Genomic DNA, 26,070 nt, shown 5'->3' with positions numbered 1-26,070 from the left:
CCTTCTGGAAGGTTCTCACATCTCCACAGATGAACTCTGGAGTTCTGTCAGTGACCATTGTGTTCTTGGTCACCTCCCTAACCAAGGCCATTCCCCTGATTGCTCAGTTTGGCCGGGCTGTCAGCTTTAGGAAGAGTCTTGGTGGTTCCAAACTTCTTCCATTTAAGAATGATGGAGGCCACTGTGTTCTTGGGGACCTTCAATGCTGCAGAAATGTGGTGGTACCTTTCCCCAGATCTGTGCCTCGACACAATCCTGTCTCAGAGCTCTACGGCAATTCCTTCGACCTCATGGCTTGGTTTTTGCTCTGACATACACTGTCAACTGTGGGACCTTATAAAGACAAGTGTGTCCCTTTCGAAATCATGTCCAATCAATTGAATCTGGACTCCAAACAAGTTGTAGAAACATCTCAAGGATGATCAATGGAAACAGGATGCACCTGTGCTCAATTTCAAGTCTCATAGCAAATGGTATTAATACTTAGGTAAATAAGGTATTTCTGTTTTTATTTTTAATAGATTTACTAAAATGTCAAAAAATATAATTTCCCTCTGTCATTATGGGGCATTGTGTGTAGATTGATGAATATTTTTATTTATTTAATCCATTTTAAAACAAGGCTGTAATGTAACAAAATTTGGAAAAAGTCAAGGGGTCTGAATACATTCCGAATGCACTTTTTCTCATCTAAGACAATCTAGATAACCTGCAAACGTATTGTGGTCAGGCCTACATACAGGGAGGTCTTCCAGCAATCTACTGCTGTAGGTTTAGTTCTTACAATGGCCGTGACTCAAATTAATAACATGGGAGGATGATGTGAAAGAGGAGAAACCATGTATTCTTCCAATAGTATTCTCCGAGGGCTTGTGGTTTGGGAGGATGACACAAAAGAGCTATCTCAGGCTAAGGTCAATGGAGGTTTATTTGGCATACTGGATGGGAGCCATTGAAGGACACACATTGTGTTGGATCTAGCTCCATTTGATAGGAAATGGTTTGAAAAACACAGCAATAAAATCATATAGTATAGAAATGCAATGGAATGTGGAGTCAATCAGTGTTGAGGTAAGTCCCACACCCTTTCCAATAAGAGCGTCAGTATGCAGCCATCTTGTGTCTATCTATCCTCAATCATAAGATGGCCGACACACTGAAGCATCATCTAGTTCTAGTAGCCTATACATGGTTGTTCATATTTATACTGAGTGGGATGTAGGACTATTACATTGACACGTTCTTTTCAATTAAAAAGTGTTTTTGTTTCACTAAGACTATAGGCTACTGAAATAACTAAAACAGAGCCAGTGTATACCAGCTGAAAACGTGTTGACCATAACTCCAGTAACAAGCCTACACATCCAACCAAGTCATCTTTGATCATATTTTCACATTTTCTCTCCCCAATGAAAATGTGTTCTGGAATTCTTGCCCACTCCCAGTGTGTTCTGGTATGTGAGTGACGGGAATAACCAAAGCAAGTTCAGTTTGTGAATGGAAAGTCCCTGAAATGAACAATAAAAGAGTCAAAAACCAGCCATCACGCAGGCTACAGTGAAGGATAAACAATGCCACAGTGCCATCTATATGTAGACTGTAACTCTCCTCACTACTGTTTCAAAGAAATCACATGATGAGTCACTTGACTTTTGGGTATCTGTCGCTCTGGGGTAAAGATTCCTCTAGGAACAGATATGGGATCAGCTTCCCCTCGTCCATTGCAAACCTTAACCATTAGTTGGGAAAATGCAAATCTGACCCAAGATCAGCGTTTTAGGGCAACTTCACCCGACTCCGTCTCTCGACATCAAAGTAGAAGTTGCCTCACCACAAACAAATCTTGGATCAGATTACCCTATTCCTTCTTGACATCTTGTTTCTCTGCATTCTGCAAACAATCAGGCAACTCTGTGACATTCCAATTCAGGAAGAATGAAAAACAAGCTATTTAAATGTTCTATTTAAAAGGGAGCACATTTCACCTGTTGACTGGAAATACAAGACAGCCAGGGGCTAACTCTTTCATAAAATAATGACCTATCGTGTATTAATTAATGCCACTGTACCGAAATCCATGTGACGTTCGTAATTTCGAACAGAAGCAGCCAGCCAGGTATAACCTCCAATGGTGTGCATGTTCCCAGATTCCAGTTTCAAAGAAATCAAGTGATCTTGACCACGCTGGGGCACGTTTGAAAGTAACGTCAGTGTTGGTGCACCATCTAGTGTTGAGTGTGCATTCTGCAATGTGTGACGTCGTCGGATTTCTTTGCGGGGCAAATCATGTTGTGCACGAAGCTCTCTTGAGTTTGTAAAACAGTATATTTTTCACAACATGTTCATGCAATTTGCGCCTCATAAAACCAGTGTATTGACTTAACCTAATATTGGACACCGTGATGGTTTATCGTTATCTATGCCTCGTCTAGCTATGCAAATGTCGGCCTGAAAAATGAAAGTGAAAGCAGTTTCCGCAGGCCACTGGGGAAGTCCGAAGACAAAATCATATTTCTCCATGCTTTAACAACTCCAAACTACACCAGAACAGCTGATAACAGTGTCGAAGACAACCATGGCCAATATTTCAACAATTTACAAGCTATCGTTTCTCGCCTTTACTTACTTCATACAAGGTAAAATTATCGACTTTTCTTCGTGTATTTCCTTTCAACTATCCGGCATCTGTGGTGTAGCTTTTAAATATATATATATTGAAGAATATTGAAAATGACTTAATATATGATACAATTTGAAGCAACTGCTGCTACCGTATCTACTTAATCTGGATTGATCTGTGATACTTTTTACTTTTGTCGCTTGTATATGCATTGAACTTGGTTGATTAATTTAGATCATTGTGTGAAATGACAAGCACACATAAACAGCCTTACAGCAAATATGCATTCATACGAATGCAATTGCTATGTATTACATGTATATTAATGTATTACAGTTCAATAATAGAGATTTACAGTAATAGGGACTTACAATATTTTTGTTTTCACTGTCTGAATACTAAGCATCTCCATCTGCTCTTTTGATTGCCTTTTCATATCTATTCTTACCAAGCTAATCTACAGTAGTTTTATATTCTCACCTGTCCACATTGACGGTCTCACATATTCACACAACTTTCTCGTCCATCTCTCTTCCAGGCTATGGGACCAGCTGTCCAATTCTGGAGTGCTGGTTTGTCCAGGAGAAACCAGGTCGAGGTGGCGGATTCCCTGCTGCAATGATTCAGGAGAAGTCACTGCTGTATATCAATACAGACCCAGAGAGTGAACAAACCAAGTCACAGCAGGGACCATCTGCAGACATCAGCAATGATAGAGTCTACTACATCACTGGTCAGTACTTATACATTGTACATTATGTAGGACAATCTCTTTAGAAATTATGTAGGATTTGAATGACAAACCAGTCGCTGTTAAAGGTGCACTCCGTCAATTTGGTGTTACAGCTCAACAATTCGCCATCCTCTAAAACCAAGCCTCTCATTTAAGTTATACAAGACTACAAAGGTGTTATCGTTTTAGGCAGAGCGTTTCAGAAAAATAAATGTTATTTCATTGAAAGGACCACCTCTACAGACAAATCTCCCTCTCTCTCATCAGACCCTGCAGCCATCCTCTGCAGTTCCTCTCTGCACCCACCAGAGGGCTCAGTCCATAAACCACAGTGTGAGATAAACCCCTTCATGCCCCAGCCCTCCACCGTTCAATGGGCAGTCCCGCTCACTGACTCTGCCCACAGTCCTATCTACCTGCAAGCTGACTGGTACTCTGCAGCCTTGCAGGGCCTGGACGGACAGCTGGCCCTATCCAGTGTCATGCGTGCTCCCACGGCAACCAAGGAACCCACTGGTAAAGAGCCCTATGATTGAAAAATAATTACATTCTTCTTGAGCAAGGGTTGTTAAAGTCAGATTGTTGTATTTAACCATTACAAGTGTTAAAGATGGACTTCGAATCAAAATTGTATACAGTTACCAACACCACAGTTATAATGACTTATTATTAACTAGGGCTCCCTCCCGAGTGGCGCAGTGGTCTAAGTCACTGCATCTCAGTGCTAGAGGCATCACTACATCTCAGTGCTAGGGGCGTCACTACAGACACCCTGGTTCGAATCCAGGCCGTGATTAGGAGTCCCATAGGCTGGTGCACAATTGGCCCAGCGTCGTCCGGGTTTGGCCGGTGTAGGCCGTCATTGTAAATAAGAATTTGTTGAAAAGAAAGTCATTTAAATGAATTTGTCATATGCCATGAAGAAGTATAGAATCCAGTGATGTTTATTACTACGCAATGTCACAGATAAAGCAGTGTGAAAGTTTAATGTCTCTTTCCTACCCCTCTCTCTCTCTCTCTCTCTCTCTCCCAGTGGTGCTCAGTGTGTCCAGTCGAACCCCCATGGTCCGTTCCAGACTCGGGGAACCGGTGGTTCTAGACTGTGGGTTCTGGGCGGAGGCCTCTTCTCCTCTCTCTGGCTCGGGCTTCGCCGTGGAGTGGCGCTACCAGTTCAGGGGCGATGGCCGTCTAGTCCTGGCCTACGACGGCAAGACTGACCGATTTGCCGAGACCAAGGAAAAGGGAGCGGGGCTAGACTTCACGGCTCTGCACGAGACAGGAAATGCCTCACTGATCCTGCAGGAAGCTGAAGTGCGCCACACAGGGACCTACATCTGCACGGCGTACTTGCCCTATCTCCTGGCTCAGGTGGCAGTGGAGCTGGAGATTGTAGGTGAGGAGAGATGAATACGCTTGATTAGTCTGCCAATACTAAAGCGTTGCAATGTTTGTTTTAGACCTGTAGAATTTCAACCACTATGTATAGTATATTCACTGTAATAACTACTGTAACTCCATATACAGTACATTAGAAAACATGGTATTTATGTGTATCATCCTCTTACCTCATTCTCTCACTCCTATTTCTCCCTCTATTTCTCCCAGAGCCTCCGTCCCTCTCCATCTTCCCCTCCCCGCTCCCTCTCTCCGTGCCCGGACAGGTGGTGAAGGTGCAATGCGAGGCGTCAGGATTCCTCCCCCTCTCCCTGGAGTTCTACTGGGAGTTAACAGGGCCTGACGGTAAGGTCAGGCCCCTGGGTCAGGGCAGGGTGACAGGCCACAGGCAGGGCCCAGACAACACCTACAGCCAGACCACCCGTCTGGAGTTAGACTCAGCCAAGCTGGACCTTGGCCGTGGAGGGGAGGTCACCTGTGTGGCCGTCCATCCTGGAGGCACCCGGCGGGCCAGCGTCACCCTCAATGTCATCGGTGAGAGATAATTTAATAGAGCTGCATTGAGTTGATGGATGTTGCTCCTGGGTTCACTGATTCAGAGCCTGATATTTGTATCCCTGTAGAGGTAAAGGTTAGGATTGGCGTAAGGGAATCAATCTGTGATTAGGGGCAATTTCTACCTCAAGCAATGTTCTTTACATTCCATACATGGGTCCATATAGCAGTGTCTCTAGGCCTACCAGTATAATAAAGCAATAAGGCCCTAGGGGGTGTGGTATATGGCCAACATACCATTGCTAAGTGCTGTTCTTTGCACGACACAACGCCACCTGCCTGGATACAGCCCTTAGCCGTGGTAGATTGGCCATATACCACAAACCCCAGAGGTTCCTTATTGCGAATATAAACTGGTTACCAATGTAATTAGAGCAATAACAATGTATATTTTGTCATACCTGTGGTACCTACTGATATACCACGGCTGTCAGCCAATCAGCATTCAGGGCTTGAACAGCCCAGGTTATCATTTCTGATATGCAATTACATTGATCTGAAATGTCAAATACATTTGACTTGACACAACACAACTTATCCTGAGTATGTCTTAAATGTACTCTATCTCTTCATCCCAATCAGGTGTTAATGGTCCCACCATTGAAGACTCCATGGCGATGGTTGCCGTGGCACTGGGGCTCTATGGTTTGATCAAGATCGTCTCCTGGACATTTAGCTCTGGTAACTACAATCGGTTTGAACTAAGATACACAAAAAAAGATGTTGAAGCCGTGAAGCTACAGTGTGAATTTGGATCTTTCGAATTCATTTGGATCTTGTGTGTCAATCTAATGCTTGACCTTTTCTTGCCTTTATAGGGTCCGATGATACTAACTCACAAGAGAAGGTAATTGCGCTTTCGTAAATGTCGTCAGACATATTTTGGAGTTAAGTGTAACTACTATGTGTCTATGTATATTTCCCAGATAACACTGTCTTGCCCAAATCTCAAGCTGTATCCCTCTAGTTAAAACTCCAGCCCCTGGATTGTCAATCAATCAAATGTATTTACTATGGATTACTATGTAATATGATGACATTATCTGTTATGTAGGCCCTTGGATTTCTCCCATTGTCTTTTTTTTTTGTTAGTTGACACACTTTGGGCTCATCCTTATCCTCTCTCAATTACAGAAAGTGAAGTAAATGTGGAAACTCCTGGGATTCCCAGGGGAGTGTGTAATGGAACCAACAAAGCTGGAATTTCAGGAATAAAAGTGCACCGTTTTGTGGAAGGTGGTACACGGAAAGAAGATATTGAGTTTCTGACAGCAGTTGAAAATGAACGATCTAACAAGTGGTCGGGGGAATACAAATATTTGATTGGGTGACTGATTTAAATATTGACATATTTAAATACGGTTATACAACTGTGAATTCCTCTGTAGAAGAACTCAAGAGACTTGTGCACATGAGCGTATGTACATATGGATGTAGATAATTGTGTGTTGTGTTATTAGTGGTTCTATTGGGTTAATTGACCCTGGAATTATAGATTGAACCCTGTCATTATTGGCTCTTCTATTGATTCTGAAGGTGAACATAAGACAAAATCCTTTCAATTGGAATGAGTAATTCCCTGGAAGTGTGTTTATATATTGTTTTCATTTAGTTTGTTTAGGGTTTTATTTAATTATATATTGTCTTGTATAGACGGTATATAGGCTATAGTGATGTTTTGTTTTTTGCTATTGATGTTGCTACCACCACATCAGAATTGTTAGATTAGTGTATTTGCCAGGAATGAGCAACAACTTTGAGCAAATGAGGACTATTTGTGATGGGATGTAATAAATTCTTAATCTTCAAAGCATTTTCCCCGTTGTTGAATTTGTGTTATTGGTCATGTGATAAGTAGATAAGAAGTACTTATCATATGAAAATCCTAGGATCTTTTGATTAGGGGTGCTTTTGCTTCCACACAACTTGACTCAAGGATGTGAATACTCGACGTTTTCCTTGGTCATAACCTAGCTGACTAAACTCAACTCCACGATTTAGAATGGAGTTGAGCGGCAACAAGTGTGTGCATCAAGTCTCAGTCAGTGGATTCTTGTAAAAATGTACATTCTCCCCACCCTGTACATGTTTGTCCTGTGTCACTGTGTTATTTTTTGTGTGTGTTGTAATCCATCGTTTTTGATTAAAAGTACCGTTTTATGTGATGTCTGTCAAACTGCACCCGTATCCACTGTTTTTCAATGGAGTGTAGGAAGTTACTTTACGCACTACCACGCTATATATATATACTGTGTTTCTGTGCTTTTCGTGATTGAAAAGCCCAAACAAAATAATCTAGTTCAATGACTGGTTGCTCCTTCTCTGTTAAAACAATGGCACATTTGGCAGATGTCGCGTTAAAACACCACTTTTTTTTCAGCGCCAAAATAAAAACACGCAGATATACAGGACGAACACAGTCTCAAGGTAGGCATTAAAAAATTGCCTTTTTTTATTTGATTTTTTTTACAAGTATAGACTGACAAGTGTATTCAGCCCAAACTCGTCGCTGCTGGAGTTGGCCTAGTTTTAACCATATGGTTGTACTGTCAGTTGCAAGGAGCGAAACTGTATTCGCCTAATCACTTAATCCAAATGAAATACACATTCTTCTTATTTTTTTGCTATCAATATTTATCGAAGAGTCTCAGACAAACGAAATAACGAATTTGTTTAGGTAAATGCACTATGCAGAAATCGCTCCGCCATTTCATGGTTGCTAAAATTCTAATAGTTTCAGTTTATGTGATAAAACAAGCAAGTATAATGTAGAAAATCATTTTACCAATCTATTCTTAAACCGTTGTGAAATACAGTATTTAACAAAAAATATTGTATTTTCAGCTGTTTGAAGCTGGTGTACAAAAACGAAAGTAAAAGACTAAAAAACTTAAGAACAAGAAGCATAGAAATAGCGCACATAGAACAATTCTAGCACTTCTTAAACGTGCTTTCAATGAAGAATGACAGATCCATAACACACATTTATATGTTGAATTTGTTCGGATCGACCAAAAAGTGACTTATACAGCTTTAAACAAGCTGACGGGCAAATGTAGACAATTTGGACAAAACACCTGACATGTGAAACTGGAGTAAAGTGAATAGCCAATGATCGATGATGTTACTGAGCGACAACCAACCAACAACCAATGGTAGGCTTGAATGTTCCCGAGCTCTTCGGGGCGAGACATTTCGGTATCAAGCGGGTAAGTTGACTATCATTGTTTTGTCCATAGCTAACCGTCTAACCACGGTCTTAAAACAGTAGCTTTATTATATACATCTGCATTTTCATACATAAAGCTAGTAAAATAATTTGTTTATATGTTGTCTTTGTCATACCCCTACCATTTTACCCGGAGAGATTGGCGCTTTCCTGAGCAGTAGCTAACATTAGCTTGTTGCTAATTGAGGTTAGCGAGGTAGCCAGCCAACAAGGAAACAACAAACACAACAGTGGTGTTTGGAGTGTTTTTGCAGTAAACGTGTTTTTTTTTCCTGACAGAAGTTTCAACCAGCTCAAATCTAGTTTAATCCAAAAAATTAACTACTTAGCAAGAGTCCTCGACGTTAGCCTAGCATGCTAGCTCACGTTACTGGCGGTCAGTGTCTGTTTTCGTTGTAGATAAGCCTACAAAATATAAACAATGTTTGTTGTTATAACATTTGTTTTAAATCGTGCTGGTGAAAAGGGACAGGGTGGGGTTTACAATGGATAATAGGTAGCAGTGATGTTTGTGCCTGATCCTGTGTAATTGTCGTATTGTAAAAATGGTTGACCATTCATTGTATTGGATAGGCTCACTAAACCAGATGGCATGACAGTGGTATGTTACTTTTGAATTTGCCCACGGTATCATTTTAACACAGTTGTTTTTGCCGTTCCTCAGCAAAGAATAGTCCCTATCTGATGGCGGTTGCCTCAGCAGCAGTGATGGACAGCATTGTAATCCTTGATGATGATGAGGAAGAGGAGAGGCCTCAACCCTCTTCCTCCACCTCCTCTAAACCCTCAGCCAATCATCGTACTCCCCCAAAAATCCAACAGCCCGCTCCAACTCACATCACCCAATCTCCTTTTGCTACAGTGAAGAAAGAAAGCCATGTTCTTAAAGCAGAAAACCAGAAGCTATTTACTGAGGTAAGAGGGTAGATGGATGGATGGATGGATGGATGGATGGATGGATGGATGGTGGAGATGTTTGGTGGAGATGTTTGGTGCAGTCACATTACAAATATGTCAGTGGAGCTGCAACACTGGAAAGCACAACTACGGCTGTGGCTTTGAGTCTTTGCAGATCACGGAAATCATAACAAATTTGTGCATGATCCTTTCGAATTTGGGCCTTCCCACATCACTCTTAATCAGTGTTTTTTCAAATCCCATAGTTTTGCAGGCTTTTGCTCAATCCCAGCACTAACACACCTGATTATAACTCATCTTTAAGCCCATGTATTGAGCAGGAACAAAAGTCTGCACCAACCCTGTGTCCCCCCCAGTGGAAAGATAGAACAACATTCTTCTAAACCCTTCTCCCTCGTTCACTCCCCTCCCTCGCTTTGTTCAGTTTGTAGAGTACTGCTCGGCCCACACACAGGACTGCCCTGAGGTCATGACCTTCCTGCACGCCAAGCACTCAAAGGCCTCGCCGAACTTCCTGGCCTCGGTGGAGTTCCGCAACACGCTGGGCCGCTGCCTGACGCGCGCCCAGGCCCGCCGCACCAAGACCTTTGTCTACATCAACGAGCTGTGCACCGTCCTCAAACAGCACTCGGACAAGAGGAGGCAGACTGTCGTGAAGGTGGAGCCTACTGCCGGGGAGAAGAAGGAGATGAAAGAGGAGGCACCGACAGAGGAGCTACCGTCTACCTCGGGGCAGCAGGAAGAGAAGAACGACGAGGAGGAGGAGGAGGAGGAGAGGAAGACGAAGAAGGCTTCCCGGAGACAGGTCAGCAGCCCCAAGAATGGACAGAGTCCAAGACTTCTCTATAGCTTTATTCCTCTTCTGCCCAAAGTGTGCACTTGGTCACCCTCACGGGTTTAAAAGCTTTTATTTGGTGTAGATTACTATAATGTTTTGCATCTGATAGTTCATCATAAGGAGCAATGTGCTAGGCATATCTTCATATCTCGCTCTCTCTCTCGCTCTCTCAGATTGCGTACCTGGAGAACCTGCTGAAGATGTACAATGATGAGATCCGGCGGCTGCAGGAGAAGGAGCTGAGTGTCAACGAGCTAGAAGAGGAGGACTCCAGCTACATCCAGGAGCACAAGCTCAAGCGCAAGGTCAGATCACCGAGGCCTATTGGTTCCAATGGCTCAGTTGGTTGGAGTGTGACGCTTGTAACACCAGAGCTGTGGGTTTGATTCCTGCTTGAGCTGTACATGACTTTGATAGATAGAAGCCACTGAAGTCCTCTCTCTCCTCTCAGATGATGAAGATCTATGATAAGCTCTGTGAGCTGAAGGGCTGCAGCAGTCTGACAGGCCGAGTGATCGAGCAGAGGATCCAATACAAAGGGACACGCTACCCTGAGGTCAACAGAAAGGTAACCAACATATTGTTTATTGACAACCCAATGCTTTTTGACCACTGCTAATTTATGTTATATAGACTATGGATGAATATTAGATTTAAAACTAACCCCAGTATGAGATAATATCAAGGAATAAAAATAAATGCATGAAAACAATAACCATTTACATTTTATTGGTCGCATGCAGATGTTATTGCGGGTGTAGTGAAATGCTTGTGTTCCTAGCAATTGATTTTGCTGTCCTTAGTGTTTGCTCATGGCGATACAGTACACTCTGACCCCTCCTCATCCTGCTCTTCCCACCCCTACTTGCAGATTGAGCGTTTCATCAACGGTCCCGAGGCCCAGCTGAATCCCCCCGACTACACAGACATCCTGCAACATATCCGCCGGGCCAACGAGCGCCACGGCCTCAACCTCAGCAAGAAGCAGCTGACCCAGATCGCTCAGGACGCCTTCCGCGAGACCGGCAACCGCCTGCAGGAGAGACGCCACCTCGACATGGTCTACAACTTCGGCTCGCACCTCACAGACCTCTACAAGCCTGGTAAGAGAGCGTAATACACACAACTTTACATTCCTAGTTGGAGCTGTATGTTTCCGTCTGTGCGATTTCTGTGTGTGAGAATAAAGAGAATTACACACTAGGCTGGAAATTACGATACGATATTATCACTATACTTATGTGCCGATTTAAAATATGTATTGGGATTCTCATGATTCTATATGTATTGTGATTCGATACTGTGATTTTATTGCGTTTCGATGTTTCCAAACATATTGATCACAATGGGTGTGTTTGTAAATTCGCTCTGGCTATCTACTCAGATTTCTGAGCACTCTCGTTTGAGCATGCCAGAGCGCAGAATAACTGATGAATTCACGAACGTCGGCAAAAACGCATAATTATATTGTTGCCAGCAGCATCATCAACACTCTGGATAACATGAAAACAGCCTAACCAGCTCTGCTAGGGCGAGTAAAATGGTCAGTGAGCTGTTCCCACGTTTGTGTCTGGAAGTAGCTAGCCAACGTTAGCCAGTTAGCGTGGGTGCTTGACTGGCATTGTGAGGTCAGAACGCTCAGATCAACCCTACTCCTCGGCCAGTGTCCAGTGTGCTCTCTGAACGCTATGAATTTACGAACGGACAATCTGACAACGCTCTGAATTTTACGAACACCCTGAGGGCACTCTGGCACTCAAAATTGAATTGACGAACACACCTCCATACACATTAGGGCGGCAGGTAGCCTAGTGGTTAGAGCATTGCGACATCGAATCCCCGAGCTGACATGGTAAAAATCTGTTTTGCCCCTGAACAAGGCAGTTAACCCACTGTTCCTAGGCTGTCATTGTAAATAAGAATATCTGTTCTTAACTGACTTGCCTAGTTAAATAAAGGTTTTAAAAAATAAATATATGTGTGTGTGTGTGTGTGTGTGTGTGTGTGTGTGTGTGTGTGTGTGTGTACCCCACACCCTCTGCTGCAGAGAGACAAGAGCCATAAATGAGAAACATTGTGTGTGAAGCTGTGAACCTGGTAGTTGACACACAATTACAGAAAGAGTGACACCAGTATGCTGCTTTGTGGATATCAGGTTGGATGTGTGGGAACTATTTAAGAAGATGGACTACGAAGTCACTCTCACTCAAGTCACTCCCACCCCCCCTTTCATTTTGCCCACTTTTACCAGCCACTGACCCTGCCCTGTTGGACCCCACGTTGGCCCGTAAGCTGCGCACTAACCGGGAGGTGGCTCTCTCCAGCCTGGAGCAGGTCATCTCCAAATACGCCCTGAAGCAGGACGACACAGAGCAGGAGGAGAGGGCTAAACGGATAGAGAGAGAGAGGCAGAAGAAAGAGGTAGGAGGAGGAGAAAGGTGTTGAAGGAGACCAATTTACATTTTAGAAATGACTGGAGATGACATTTTAAAAATGTTTTGTAATTCTGACCTGTTGTAGTCAGCCAACGCTTTTCCACATCTGCTTTGAAAATACATGGTATTTATTTACATAAATTACTATATCTGTCACCACTCACTGTCTGTCTTTTCTGTGTGTGTCAACGGAAGGGTCAGTCATCGGCGCTGGAGGCCACCACAGCCGATGACAATCCCCTGAAGAAGGGAGAGGAGGGTGAGGAGCAAGTTGAGGAGGAGGAGGATGATGATGAAGACGACGAGTCGTCTGATCCAGACATCGAGGAGGAGATCCAGGCCAGCAAATCACAAGCAGGGCCAGGTGATGAGGATGATAATTTGTATTTACACAGCACCGTTCTCAAATTCAGTTGTTTTAACCCGGTTTATCCTGGGTCAATAACATGCAGAAATCAAATTTAAAAAATCTGTTTTCAACTGATTTGGGTTTTCTTTTCTTTTTCAGAGGATGATGAGGAGGAGGACAACGAAGTGGAGGCAGCAAACGAGAGTGAGAACGGGGTGGATGGTGGGAGTGACAGAGACCAGGATGGAGGAGAGGATGAAGGAAACGCTGAGGTGGACAAAGACTCCGTAATGAGCGGAATCAGCCTCATTTCCCGGGTTGACACCCCACGGATCTCCTCCTTAGTCGACGAATCCCCCACAGACAGCCCCAGCCAATCAGAGGCGATGGAGGTAGACAAGGGGAACGAATCATCCAATACCAACCTGACAAAGGAGGACATTGTTTCCTCCAATCACGTTTCAGCTGTGTCAATAAGCACTGGTGTGGAAACGAAGGACTCCTCAGCCTCCCCCATGGCGGCGAATCAGGTCTCTTTGCCACCGTCACCGGTGCTGATTTCGACCAATGAGGACTCCTGCACGGTCATCACTGAGACGAGGTCAGCGAATTGCAGCCCCAGGCCACCCAGTCCCAAAGACACCTGCAGAGGCAAGAAGAGAAAGAGGAAAGAGGAGGTGAAATCCAGGAAGTCTTACAACGGGGTTCTAAGGCACCACAATGGGAGGTAAGGCTGTAGCACCAGAATGAATGATGGGAAAGAGAAAAAAAAATCCATGGAGATACCTATCCATTTTCAAATGTGGAGACTTGAATGAATGAATTCTCTCTGTCCGTGTGCAGTGGCCGTGACCTCCCTCTGGACATGGATGTGGTGACCAGTAGCCCCTTGCAGGCGGACTCCACCAGGGCAGACTCTCCCACCCAGGAGATGGTCACCAGCTCCCAGTCCACCCCGCCTCCCAAGAAAAACAAGGTGAGGGTAAATGATGATTGCTAATGTTTAAATACCATGACACAACGCTTTTTTTCCACGTATGCTCAGCATATCAAACATACAGTGCATTCTGAAAGTTCAGACCCCTTGACTATTTCCACATTTTGTTACGTTACAGCCTTATTCTAAAACGGATTCGTGTATCCCCCCCCCATCAATCTACACACAATACCCCATAATGACAAAGCGAAAACAGGTTTAATTTAAATAGAATAAAAGAGAGCCGCACATTCTAGGAGCTCAGACGCAAAAATGTAATACCAACGTTTCGACAGCCAAGCTGTCTTCATCAGGGTGTACCTGATGTCGAAACGTTGGTATTATATTTTTGCATCTGAGCTCCTAGAGTGTGCGGCTCTCTTTTATTTTCACGTTTCTACTCCACTAGCCAGCACCTCGTCTTAATAGGTGTGCGTTTCTTTTTCTTCTTAATTTAAATAGAATACCTTATTTACATAATTATTCAGACCCTTTGCTATGAGACTCAAAATTGAGCTCAGGTGCATCCTGTTTTCATTGGTCATCCTTGAGATGTTTCTCCAACTTGATTGGAGTCCACCTGTGGTAAGTTAAATTGATTGGACATGATTTGGAAAGGCACACGCCTGTCTATATAAGGTCCCACAGTTGACAGTGTATGTCCAGTGTTTCTCCTTTTTGCTGTGGTGCTTGCGCCGCAGCAAATTCGTTTCCGCCACACAACAACAAAAATATGAAACATGAACAAATATTTCTGCTGAGGCGCATTTTGAGGATGCTAGAACAGTCCACATGTACTTTTCCTCTGCAAACAAAATGAGTAATTCATAGGAAAATCAACCAACCCCATAGAACAGCTTATATATATATATATAACACACACATAGCTAAATATTCCTCTTGTGGCGCATTCATGTTACAAGTGCTATAGGGAGGGAAACATGCATTCTATGCTGCTGCTACTCTGTTATCTATACATAGTCACTTTAACTCTACCTACATGTACATATTACCTCGACACCGGTGCCCTTGTATATAGCCTCGCTATTATTTACTGCTGCTGTTTAATTATTTGTTATTCTTATCTTACTTTTTGGGGGGTGTTTTCTTAACTGCATTGTTGGTTAAGGGCTTGAAAGCATTTCACAGCGCGTGTGACAAATACAATTTAATTAAACCAAGATTTAACTTTTTGGCATGACTGCCAAGCCTCTCGTCTGGAGGAAACCTGGCGCCATCCCTACGGTGAAGCATACCCAAGAAGACTCGAGGCTGTAATAGCTGCCAAAGGTTCTTCAACAAAATACTGAGTAGAGGGTCTGAATACTTATGTAAATGTCATATTTCAGTTTACTTTTCATAAATTTGCAAACAATACTAAACTTGTTTTTCTTTGTCATTATGGGGTATTGTGTGTCGATTGAGGGGGACAATTTAATCCATTTTAGAATAAGGTTGTAACAAAATGTGGAAAAAGTCAATGGATCTGAATACTTTGAATGCAGTGTGTGTGTGTGTGTGTGTCATGCTCTAACTCCACTGCCGTGACGTCACTTGTGTACACTATACAAACCTCTTAACAATCTCCACTTTGTGTCATTTTCAGGTCAACGTGGCCACTCAATGTGACCCGGACGAAGTGATCATCCTATCGGACTCGGAATGACCTCTGCCCCAACCCTACTGGGTGTTCAGGCTTCCCATTGCTAGCCTGGAACCAGGTCTGTTTATGCCGCACAAACAGATCTGGGACCAGGCCATCCCATTACTGCCTCTTGACTTCCAAACCAGTGCCTGCTAATGTGAACTCTTGAAAATGCACACATTTTCAGATGGGAGACAGCAAACCTTTCATTACAAATTGAAATTGGCAATGGACGTGGTAGTTTACCACCAGTGTTTACATTTTGTATTTATATGCCGATTTTTGCCCAGCGTCTGGATTGTGTGAGGGAGCAGTATCACGTCAGGTTATTTTTGTATTGTAGCTGTAAAAATGAGTTCAATTAGATATTATTTTACCCGTTTTTATATATTTCTTTTGACAAACCTTTTAGGTGGGTGAATGAATGGGTGTCTGTTTGTATTCTAGAATGCCGGCAATAGAAGATGAACACCGAAGTACTGTATCTTAGATTTTATACAGAGCCATTACACAATCTACACGTCCAACTGTCAGCGTAATCATGGATCATTTACTGTGTGGTTGCTGTGTCCACGTAGTGCAACCTAATGGCCTGAACAACTCTATTTCTCTCAAGTAATTACAAGAGCAACTTGGTGGCAGATTGGCCATTTGTGTTCAAGGTGCCAAATGAACATGATTGAGCAGATGCATTGACGTAAACTGCCAGGTACAGCTTTGCGTTAATGTGAAATGTAGTGCAGTGTCCTACTTTATTCAGGCATAACCCACCCTGAAGAAATGTTCACATTGACTTCGCAGAAATAGCTGTGTTCATGCTGATGGGTGTTGTTGTAGGGGAAGTTAATCTCGGCATGTAGTAAGCAGGTAGGTGTTTAGGTTGATTTGCATCAAAGGAACGTTCATAACGCCTCTTGCTTGAGACTGCAAATGGTGGTAATGATTTAATCAGTCTCATTCTTTTTCAAACCTCCCTAAGACACTGATTGGATTCCGTTGTTTTGACCAATTCAAGAGGGTTACGGGGAAGGTCACATATTTGTTATCTAATTTTCCTTTTAGTACACTGACAAGCAAAGATCACATTTCCTTTTAAATAAACTTTGATAAATGAAAGTGGTTTGTGGTAACTCATTTAAAGCAATTAGGTAAGTTGTCCTTGCAAACAAAGCGCCACATTGTTGCCCAACGTTGTTGAACATGGCAGATAGATTTTCCATGGATAAAGCCGACGTGGAATTAGTAATCACATGTCAGAAATGCGTGTTTGTTCTACATACCATATTTCTATCTGAACGTTCCAAAACGTCCCACTGAACACTCCACAGGTGTTTTCTGGGTAAAGACATAGAAAAACATGAATTGTACATTTGGAAATGCGAAAACAGATTACAGAAATGGACTTTATACTTATTTAACTTGGCAAGTCTATTAAGAACAATGTGTGCTTTGGGGACCTAGATCCAACCCTTTTGGGGGGGGGGGCAAAAAATGACATAACCCAAATTCAACAGAATGTGACCGGTAGAACGGGTGCTGTATGTGGAGGATGAGGTTTGCAGTAGGTATCTCAGAGGGGAGTGAGACTTGAGGGTTTTATAAATAAGCATCAGTGATGTGTTCTATAAGGAGCCTTGGTGGCAAATCGGATGGCCAAATGGTAAAGAACATCTAGCCTCTCGGGAGCACCTTTACCTGACGATCTATAAATTACATCTTCCTAATCTAGCATGGGTAGGATGGTCACCCACAAATCAGGGTGAAAGAGGAGTGATTACGATAGAGGAAACCAAGTCTAGATTGAACCTTAGCCTGCAGCTTGGACATGTGCTGGGATAAGGATGGTGTACTGTCTAGCCATACTCCCAAGTATGAGATGACTACCTCAAGCTCTAAACCCTGTGGGGAGAGGCACATTCTTACCGAACCACATGACCTTTGTTTTGGAGGTGTTCAGAACAAGGTTAAGGGCAGAGTAAGCTTACTGGACACAAAGCTTTGTTGTAGAGCGTTCAACATAAAATCTGTGGAGGGGGCAGTTTAGTACAAGACTGTATAAAGACAAATGAAGGCCTTTAAAAAAAAAAGTTTGTTTCTTTTGTAACAGATCACACATGGGAACAAGGCACAGCTTGCTAAATTACACCAGGTATTTTATTTAGCCTTTTGATAAAGATCACATTGATGTACTTGGCCTAAAGTAACAATGTCTAAGGAAGACTTGCGCCTCGCTCACACCGACTGCGTCATTGTGTTTTGGTACACCAGAAGTACATTCATTTCCAATGGAACACTGCGTTTGCCTTGCAACATGGCAGTTGCAGTGCGTTCTGTGTGGTGCATACGTTGGATTTATTGAACGTATGCGTAGAAGGCTTGACAGACATAAGGTGAATGTTGAACTTTTGTTGCACACATCGACGATGCTGCGCAATGACGCTGTAGGTGTGATCGAAGGCATTAGGCAACAACTCCGGTTCCACACGCATGTGCAACAACTGTGTTCAATATCAAATAATATGTAACCCAAAATATGCACTATTCAGAAGTTAAACAGTATATTTCAGACCTAGTGTACAGTAGCAACAAGCTTTCTATATTTTAACCTCACAATTTTTCCCTTTATGGAAAAAAAGGTATTTATCCTGCCATAAAGATGACAACTGGATACTGGCTGTTAAGTGTCATACAATAGTACAGACTAAGATCAACTGATGAAAACGTGTTACATGAAGTTGAATCCTTTTATGTGATTTAAATGCTATGAAATGCAGCCAGGCAAGTTGTTGAACAGTCCTCTATTGAAACCATACTGTAAAGTCTTGAAACAGTCCATGGAATTCCTTTTCAATCTCACAAATAGCAGCCAACTTGAGAATTAAGAGGGAGTCAATACGAAACTCACTATTGACCAAAAGCACTTTATCTCTATAAACAGTGGGGTTTGAAATTGACACCCTTGATCACGAGAAAAATGACTAAAATATTTAAAATACTGAGCTATATATGCTAATACAATGCTAAGAGAAACCCATTTTGTTTAAAAAAAAAATTCCCTCAAAAGGTAGGGGTAAAAATGGACACCCCTGTTTTTGATACCTCACCATGTGAGGATAATGACATTGAGCCTTTTTAAACATGTTTTATGAGATTGGAGAACACATTGGGAGGGATCTTAGACCATTCCTCCATACAGAATCTTTCCAGATCCTTAGTCTGTGCTTATGGACTGCCCTTTTCTGTCTGGTGACAGATGGCCATTTCTTTGTGGATTTTGATGTGTGTTTGGGGTTATTGTCTCACTGGAAGATCCAGTTGTGGCGAAGTTTCCTCCTCCTGGCAAAAATGTCCTGGTACTGGGTCAAGCTCAACTCTCAGTCTCCGGATTTGAAACCCAATTGAAGAGGGCAGTCCATAAGCACAGACAAAGGATATCAAGGATGTGGAAAAGTTTTGAATGGAGGAATGTTCCAACAATCCCTCCCAAAGTGTTCAACAAATCATAAAACATTTTAGAAAAAGGCTCTGTGCAGTTATCCTCACAAGGTGGGGTATTGAAAAAAGTGGTGTCAGGAGTAAAATGATTGAGACTTTTAAGACAATCTTTCTCTGAGCAATTGTATTAGTATAAAATAATATTTCCAATTTTCTTTTGCATACAATATAGCTCAGTATTAACATTTATACTCTTATCAAGGGTGTCTATTTTCAGACCCTACACCCGTATGTTCTAGTAAGGCAGTCACATTAAGCATAAATTAGTGTTAAATAGTTCAATATTCCCTATTTGTTAAATCTAAACATATCTTTAATTATATTCACTTCAAATACAATTTCCTCAACTGCTGCAATCATGACATTTTACCACATGATTTAACAGATAAGCACACAAAGACTACAAGCAACAAGTTTTTCTCCTGAATAAAAATATAGCCACAACCTTCATAGAAGGTAAAACCCTGGTAAAAACATACAGAATCCTGGTGGATACAGCTTTGTTGAGCCTGCCTACTGTTAATAGTACTCAATGTCTCTCGAGGCATGCATTGGAATTTGGCAGTTTGAGTAAGGAATGATCCGTAAGTAACCCAAGTGTCAGACTGTAATGCTTTGTTGTCTACGATCAATATTAAATGAGGATGACTTGTAAACACACTATACACTTTATAGTTTTGCACCTATCATAATGGGAGCAGATTAGCAAGTGATGTAATACTGTACCGTAACACTGGAATTGGACATTGAACACATCACCCATGTGGAAGGGCATCCTGTGAAACAAGACCGCAGTACTGCAAGGGTCTTCTTCACAGACACTTGAAATGCACTCATTCCCTGGTAGAACAAAGCGTAGAATATTGTAGAACACATCACTTGCAACTTTCCTCTCTATTTCTAGTTTAGACTTTGCCAAAAGTGTTGTTGGTGAGTCATTATCTCTTTTGATTTTTGGTTTTCTTACTGGCATGTGCCACAAAAGTCATACAGAGAATAACCTTGACATGTCCAGTACACTGAACTGTACAATGGTCCCTAGCCATTTTCCAAGGAGGGGCACTTTCCAGAGGTCATTGGAATACCTCTCCAAAGCCCCTAGTCTTAAACACACAAATGGTGTTCACCCGTTTGGTCAAGTGACACTATCATTATCACCAACCTCAGACACTTCCTCCTCACACCCACCTTGGCTGACCCCCAGACCAAACACAGAACCTTGACCCTGCAACACGCTCGGAGAGTTGACCCCTAAGTGCACTCCTGCACTGGCCATGGCCAGGCAAGAGACGGCATTGCTGCTGCTACCTGTACTGGAATGATGTGGCGACAAGACAGAGATCCCAGTCCTGCCACCAACGGCATCTTGACTGGCCGAGAGGGGGAGATGAGATAGGTGCTGAGGGGAGACGCCATCAGTGCGGTCGGACCCTCCCCCATCCCCGTGCCCACCAGCCGCCCCGCCATGTCTCTCGCAGTGGGAGCGGTGCCGCATGTAGCTGTCGCGCCACATGAACTTCTTGCCGCAGCCGTGGCAGTCGTAGGGCTTGAGCCCCGTGTGGGTCTTCATGTGCTCCGTCAGGTGGTGCTTCATCTTGAACTTCTTGGCGCAGACGGGGCAGTTGAAGGGACGCAGGTCCAGGTGCATGTTTATGTGGCGGTCGCGCATGCTCTTGTGGGTGAAGGTCTTTCCACAGTGGCACATGAACACCTTCCCTGAACCCCCGCCACCACCCCCATCCAGTCCATCTATGCCACCGCCCAAACCCCCCTGTGCTGACAAATGGACCGCTCCATGCTCTAAGTTTGGCCCTTTAAATGGTGCCCCAGCCATGCCTATTCCTATGGGATGAGAGGAGTCTACAGAGGATTGGCTGTACATGAGGATCTGGTTGCCTTGCATGTCTATGGGAAAGAGCTGAGCTCTAGCAGCAGACTGGACTTGGCCGAGTAGGGCAGAAACAGCTCTGCCACCACTCTGACCAGCACTGTCATGAAGGTGCTGTGGGGGAGTCTGGTCCATCAAACCACTGTCAAACTTGAGGAAGTCTTCAGAAGATTGGCAGTAATCCATCTATAAGAAAAACTGATTCAGTTTGGTAACGATCCAAAAATACAGAAACTGAGTTGTCCTCCTGATAAGTTAGAATGGTAAGTAGCCACATACACAGACAAACATTTCGCATCAAGGGTTTGACTAACCTGTGCCTCCATCTCATGGTCCGCTCTGCTCCTCAGCTCTCCAGACAGAGTCCTGACATTGGATATGTTGAACGTCCTCTCCCTCTCCCTCAACATCTCCAACTCTCTCTCCTCTTCCTCATCTGGCCCTTCCTCCCCCGACACCACAATCAGGTCATCGTCCTGTGATCTCTCCGTCTTCACCACCAACCACTGCTTCCGGGGCATGATGCTGGGCTGGCTGTAGGTGGGTCGCTTCTGGAGAGGGGAGGCGCCCCCGTCTTGGTAGGACGACACTCCGAAGCTGTCGCTGACTCCAACCTCTTGGTCCGAGACAGAGGTTGTCCGTTTCCTCCTGCTGCTCCCTTGCTTCCTATGGTACAGGAGCTCTTCTTCATCCTCCTCTTCGATCAGGAAGGCCTCTTCGGCCCCAGAAGGGGTGCAGTAGCTGGGAGTGGCGTTCAAGCCTTCCTGCCCTGCAGCTCCAGCTGCCCCCCCTCCGAAGTTGACATCTCTGGGGCTGAAGTAGTTGGTGCTGCTGGGAGACTGGCTCTCACTCAGGGACGGGCGGCTGGGAGGGTGAGGGGCTGCCTGGGTGTTGCTTCCACCTGCTTGGGCACTCCCAGCCCCTAGGGAGCTTTCACTGCTACTGCATCCAGGGTTCCCCTGCACTCCCCCAATGACCCCCTGGGATGCGCTACCCACCACCCGCCCCTCTTTGAGGAGCTCTGTGCACTTGTCCACGATGTGCCACATCTGCAGCACGCTGCCCACGGTGAGGTAGTTGACGATGTCTTCGCGGAGCATGCGCAACTGGCCCGTGTAGGCGCAGCTCAGGACGCTCTCGAACGCCAGCGGGTCCATGACGGCAGGGATGGAGACAGTGGACATGTTCTTCAAGAGCACCTGGGGGGGGAGACAGTTAATGATGGCTGGTGACATCCCAATGCACAGAATCAAGGTTATCGTAAGCTCTCACTTTAGTGCAGCAAGTTGCATAGTGCCATAGGCCTTGGACGAAAACTATCTACATGAGACACTATCAGAGGCTGTTAGAGTTAAACTAAGTTCAGTCTGGCTCTGCAACGCACAGCAAGCAGAACAAGACACACACCTGGTCGTGAAAGTAGGGTGAGGATGCAGCTAGCACGCAGCGGTGGGCCTTGAACACCTTCCCCTGGACCTGGATGGAGAGGTCACAGAGCTGGCCCTCCTCACGCTGCCGATTCAGGCTGTCCAGTACAGACGCCTGGGAGCTGGGGAAGCACACCTGAACCACCGAGCCAGAGGGGGCGCCTGAGCTGCTACAGCCCTGCCCCATTGACAGAGAATGCATCTAAGCTTTTGAAGAGATGGAAAGATAAGTGTGACAGAATAATTCAAAGGCCACGTTATATCAAGTGGTGGATGAATGTTTTATATCCTTTCATTTACCTACAAGAAGGCAGTTTTCCTATGATTGACCCTTTATTAGTGCTTATTAATGCCTACCACAAAACATTGTTCAACCACATTCCCGAAACAGTTATGAAATTGCACTAGGTGGTCAATCAACCAATCAAAACTAATGTAATGTAAGCTAAGCTTTACAGATCACAACCGATTCTTTCTTATAATACATTGACTCAAATTTCTCTGAATGACAGACACTACCTTGAGACTCAAAAACATTTAACATTTTGCTGGGGTTAATGTTTACAGCCTACAGATTGGTTCTATAAATCAAAGTTGTCACATGCATAGCAAAATAACAGATAGCAATGCAATTAGTTAGCACAGGCTTGCAGTCAGTCGATTATTCTAACCAGCTAGCATTTGTAGCCAATCTAGCTAGCTAGTAGTAAAGCATGCTGGTGTGTAAACAGTCTGCCCCGGTGGACATGCGTTGAAAAGGCAGTGTTTAGAGTTTCTCTCGTTACAAAGCATAGTAATTTTCAAGCTCTTAATCGTGAGAGCATCATTTAGCTACAACTAAAAAGTGCCTTCAATGTCTATCTACATCTACTGGTAGCTAGCTAACATTGGCTTGTTAAAACGTATCTAGCTAGCAAGCTAAACACAACTTACCGTTTCAGAATGTGCACCTTTGAAACAATTATGTCAAGCCAGACTCTATACCGACAAGCTACCCTCTCTCCGTTGTTTACATATACATTTCCAATGGTATGATTTGTTTTCCATCGTGTTTTGCATACAACCCATCATGCGCCGCCTTTGAAGAAATGCCAGACGACTAAAAAGGTAGCAGGGTTGTCTCGATTACCGACTAGACACTGGAGGTAGCATAGCAACCAAGCTAATTCAACCTCTTGTGGCGTTTAGTGAAAGTGGTCAAATAAAGAAGGGGTTAGTTAATTAAACCAGACAAAAATGGACAAAAATATAAACGCAACAATTTCAAAGACTTTACTGAGTTACAGTTCAAGGAAATCAGTCAAATAAATTCATTAGGCCCTAATCTATAGATTTCACATGACTGGGAATACAGATACGCATCTGTTGGTCACAGTTACTTTTTAAAAAACTAGAGGCGTGGATCAGAAAAACAGTCAGTATCTGGTGTGACCATTTGCCTCATGACACATCTAGACTCGATCAGGCTGTTGCTTGTGGAATATTGTCCCACTCCTCTTCAATGGCTATGCGAATGTAACAGTACAACTTTACGTCCGTCCCCTCGCCCATACCCGGGCGCGAACCAGGGACCTTCTGCACACAACGACAACAGTCACCCTCGAAGCATCGTTACCCATCGCTCCACAAAAGCCGCGGCCCTTGCAGAGCAAGGGGAACTACAACTTCAAGGTCTCAGAGCAAGTGACGTAACTGATTGAAACGCTATTTAGCGCACACCGCTAACTAAGCTAGCCGTTTCACATCCGTTACACGAAATTGCTGGATATTGGCGGGAACTGGAACACACTGTCGTACACGTCAACCCAGGGAATCCCAAACATGCTCTATGGGTAACATGTCTAGTGGCCCCTCAAGTGGATGGATTATTTTGGCAGAGGAAAAATTAACAGGGATGTAAACAAATTTGTGCCCAACATTTGAGAGAAATCATCTTTTTGTGCAAATTGAACATTTCTAGGATATTTTATTTCAGCATGTGAAACATGGGACCAACACTTTACATGTTGCGTTTATATTTTTGTGGATATAATGAGATGCTCATCTCCGCCCTAGGCGGGAAGGCTTGCGGCAAGTTTAGGTCTGCATATTAAACCCATAGAAACACATTGGGTTTATTTTGAGCATATTTAGTGGAGAGTGAGCGCTCTCACTTCGCCTCTTCCTCTCTGAATAAATTGTATTTCAGTTTAACCTCTCTGAAACAGATCTGGAAGGTAACATTATCAGACGAAATAACCATTCTGCTTAGCGGGGGAGATTTTAGCATGTAAATCTTGGTGGGGCAAACAATAAATGTTTATGCATGCCAGCAAAGCCACAACGCTAAACAATACATTCATTGCGCTATAACCGTGACAAAACAGTGCCGACAAAACTGTTGGGACAGCTTTATGTAGGCCCTAACAGTAGAGCTTTCTTTTCAGCACCATGGAGTGAATCCTTACACCTGGCTATCAGCAGAGCCTTGTCTGGCAGCGAAACAGTTAATTCAGCCTCATTTACTGCCTTTTTGAAAAACAAAGCTGATATGGCTGACTTGATTAAACAAATGTGGTTTCTACTGACAATTGAGATGTACAGACTATGGTATAAGGGGACGACAAGCGGATAAGAGGCTATCGGTAATTTCGACTAAGACGTTAATGCTAGGACAGACGTAGTCAATATAACTATTTGTTCAGGTTTTGAAATCTACAGCGACAGAATTCAGAACATGGTTCATCCTTACAGTATTCTCCCTATACACCAAGCCAGAACCGTAGGATACATAAATGGGGGCATATAAACAGACTAGGAAAGCTCTTACAATATTCAATGATTACATTTCTCTAAAACAGGCTACATCTGCAACATCAAGTCAGAACAGTGGGCTAAATTATTAGGGTGATGCACATGGGCTACTAACAGCTTACTACACAACATACACTTAGTATTACTTTTTTGGCTACAGTATACATATCTCCTTGACATATTACATAATGTATGCAGCAGCATACACATTTTTGGACTCACCTTGTGCTATGCTCACTTGAACAGGAAGGTGGCACAGCGGTCCTAATTGTGGGCTCTAGAAAGAGGCCCGAAATCTCGAGTTGGCATTCCAAGTTGGATGACCGTTTAATTATATTCCCAGTCGGAGCTAGTTTTATCCGAGGTCCCAGTAGTCTTGAACTCACTTAAGTTTGAGATTTCCCAGTTCTGAGGTTCCAATTTTTTTGAACACGGCAGAAGTCATGCTGAATTGACAGCTTGGCCAATGTATTCAAACTTATGGCCCATAGCATTACCCCCTTTTTCGTGATATCCAATTGGTAGTTCCAATCTTGTCTCATCGCTGCAACTCCCCTATGGACTTGGCAAAGGTGGAGATCCAAGCCGCACTGCTTCTTGACACACTGCTTGCTTCACCCGTGTCAGAGGAAACACTGTCGAACTGACGATCAACGTCAGCCTGCAGGTGACCGACCCTCCACAAGGAGTCGCTAGAGCACAATGAGACATGGACATTCCCGCCAGCCAAATACTCCCCTAACCCAATCGTGCGCTTCACAGCCTGGGATCAAA

General features: G+C 43.7%; 3 protein-coding genes across 7 annotated transcripts; 2 read left to right on the top strand and 1 right to left on the bottom strand.

Annotated features, from left to right (window-relative positions):
* Positions 1-2,237: 2,237 nt before the first annotated feature.
* Positions 2,238-7,116, top strand: tapbp.1 (TAP binding protein (tapasin), tandem duplicate 1). Its single transcript, XM_035795285.2, has 8 exons — positions 2,238-2,636; positions 3,159-3,353; positions 3,621-3,869; positions 4,387-4,746; positions 4,959-5,282; positions 5,886-5,984; positions 6,122-6,150; positions 6,438-7,116. The coding sequence occupies exons 1-8, from the start codon at positions 2,576-2,578 to the stop codon at positions 6,447-6,449; spliced, it is 1,329 nt and encodes a 442-aa protein (XP_035651178.2). The 5' UTR covers positions 2,238-2,575; the 3' UTR covers positions 6,450-7,116.
* Positions 7,117-7,621: 505 nt separating this feature from the next.
* Positions 7,622-16,809, top strand: daxx (death-domain associated protein). Of its 3 annotated transcripts, none has more exons than XM_052472027.1 (11): positions 7,622-7,730; positions 9,197-9,447; positions 9,875-10,255; positions 10,462-10,593; positions 10,740-10,856; positions 11,160-11,391; positions 12,540-12,709; positions 12,919-13,087; positions 13,232-13,799; positions 13,916-14,048; positions 15,655-16,809. In XM_052472027.1, the coding sequence occupies exons 1-11, from the start codon at positions 7,637-7,639 to the stop codon at positions 15,712-15,714; spliced, it is 2,307 nt and encodes a 768-aa protein (XP_052327987.1). In that variant the 5' UTR covers positions 7,622-7,636; the 3' UTR covers positions 15,715-16,809. The 3 variants fall into 3 exon arrangements, with proteins under 3 accessions (XP_052327987.1, XP_035651176.1, XP_035651177.1); XM_035795283.2 differs by lacking the exon at positions 7,622-7,730 and adding an exon at positions 8,252-8,512; XM_035795284.2 differs by lacking the exon at positions 7,622-7,730 and adding an exon at positions 8,579-8,908.
* A 1,020-nt stretch (positions 16,810-17,829) lies between these two features.
* On the bottom strand, positions 17,830-24,164 carry LOC118399297 (zinc finger and BTB domain-containing protein 22-like). 3 transcript variants are annotated; one of them, XM_035795281.2, is made up of 4 exons: positions 23,437-24,164; positions 22,484-22,705; positions 21,391-22,275; positions 17,830-21,262 (listed from the first exon to the last, which is right to left on the bottom strand). In XM_035795281.2, exons 2-4 carry the CDS (start codon positions 22,703-22,705, stop codon positions 20,324-20,326), a joined length of 2,046 nt encoding a protein of 681 aa, XP_035651174.1. In that variant the 5' UTR covers positions 23,437-24,164; the 3' UTR covers positions 17,830-20,323. The 3 variants fall into 3 exon arrangements, with proteins under 3 accessions (XP_035651174.1, XP_035651173.1, XP_035651175.1); XM_035795280.2 differs by having other exon boundaries at positions 22,484-22,710; positions 23,437-24,163; XM_035795282.2 differs by having other exon boundaries at positions 22,484-22,681; positions 23,437-24,163.
* Between the last annotated feature and the right edge of the window lie 1,906 nt (positions 24,165-26,070).

Source organism: Oncorhynchus keta, chromosome 20 (genome assembly GCF_023373465.1).
Source record: "Oncorhynchus keta strain PuntledgeMale-10-30-2019 chromosome 20, Oket_V2, whole genome shotgun sequence".
Lineage (NCBI taxonomy): Eukaryota > Metazoa > Chordata > Actinopteri > Salmoniformes > Salmonidae > Oncorhynchus > Oncorhynchus keta.
Note: the sequence above shows the minus strand (reverse complement) of the source record. Positions and strands in the feature narration are given on the sequence as shown.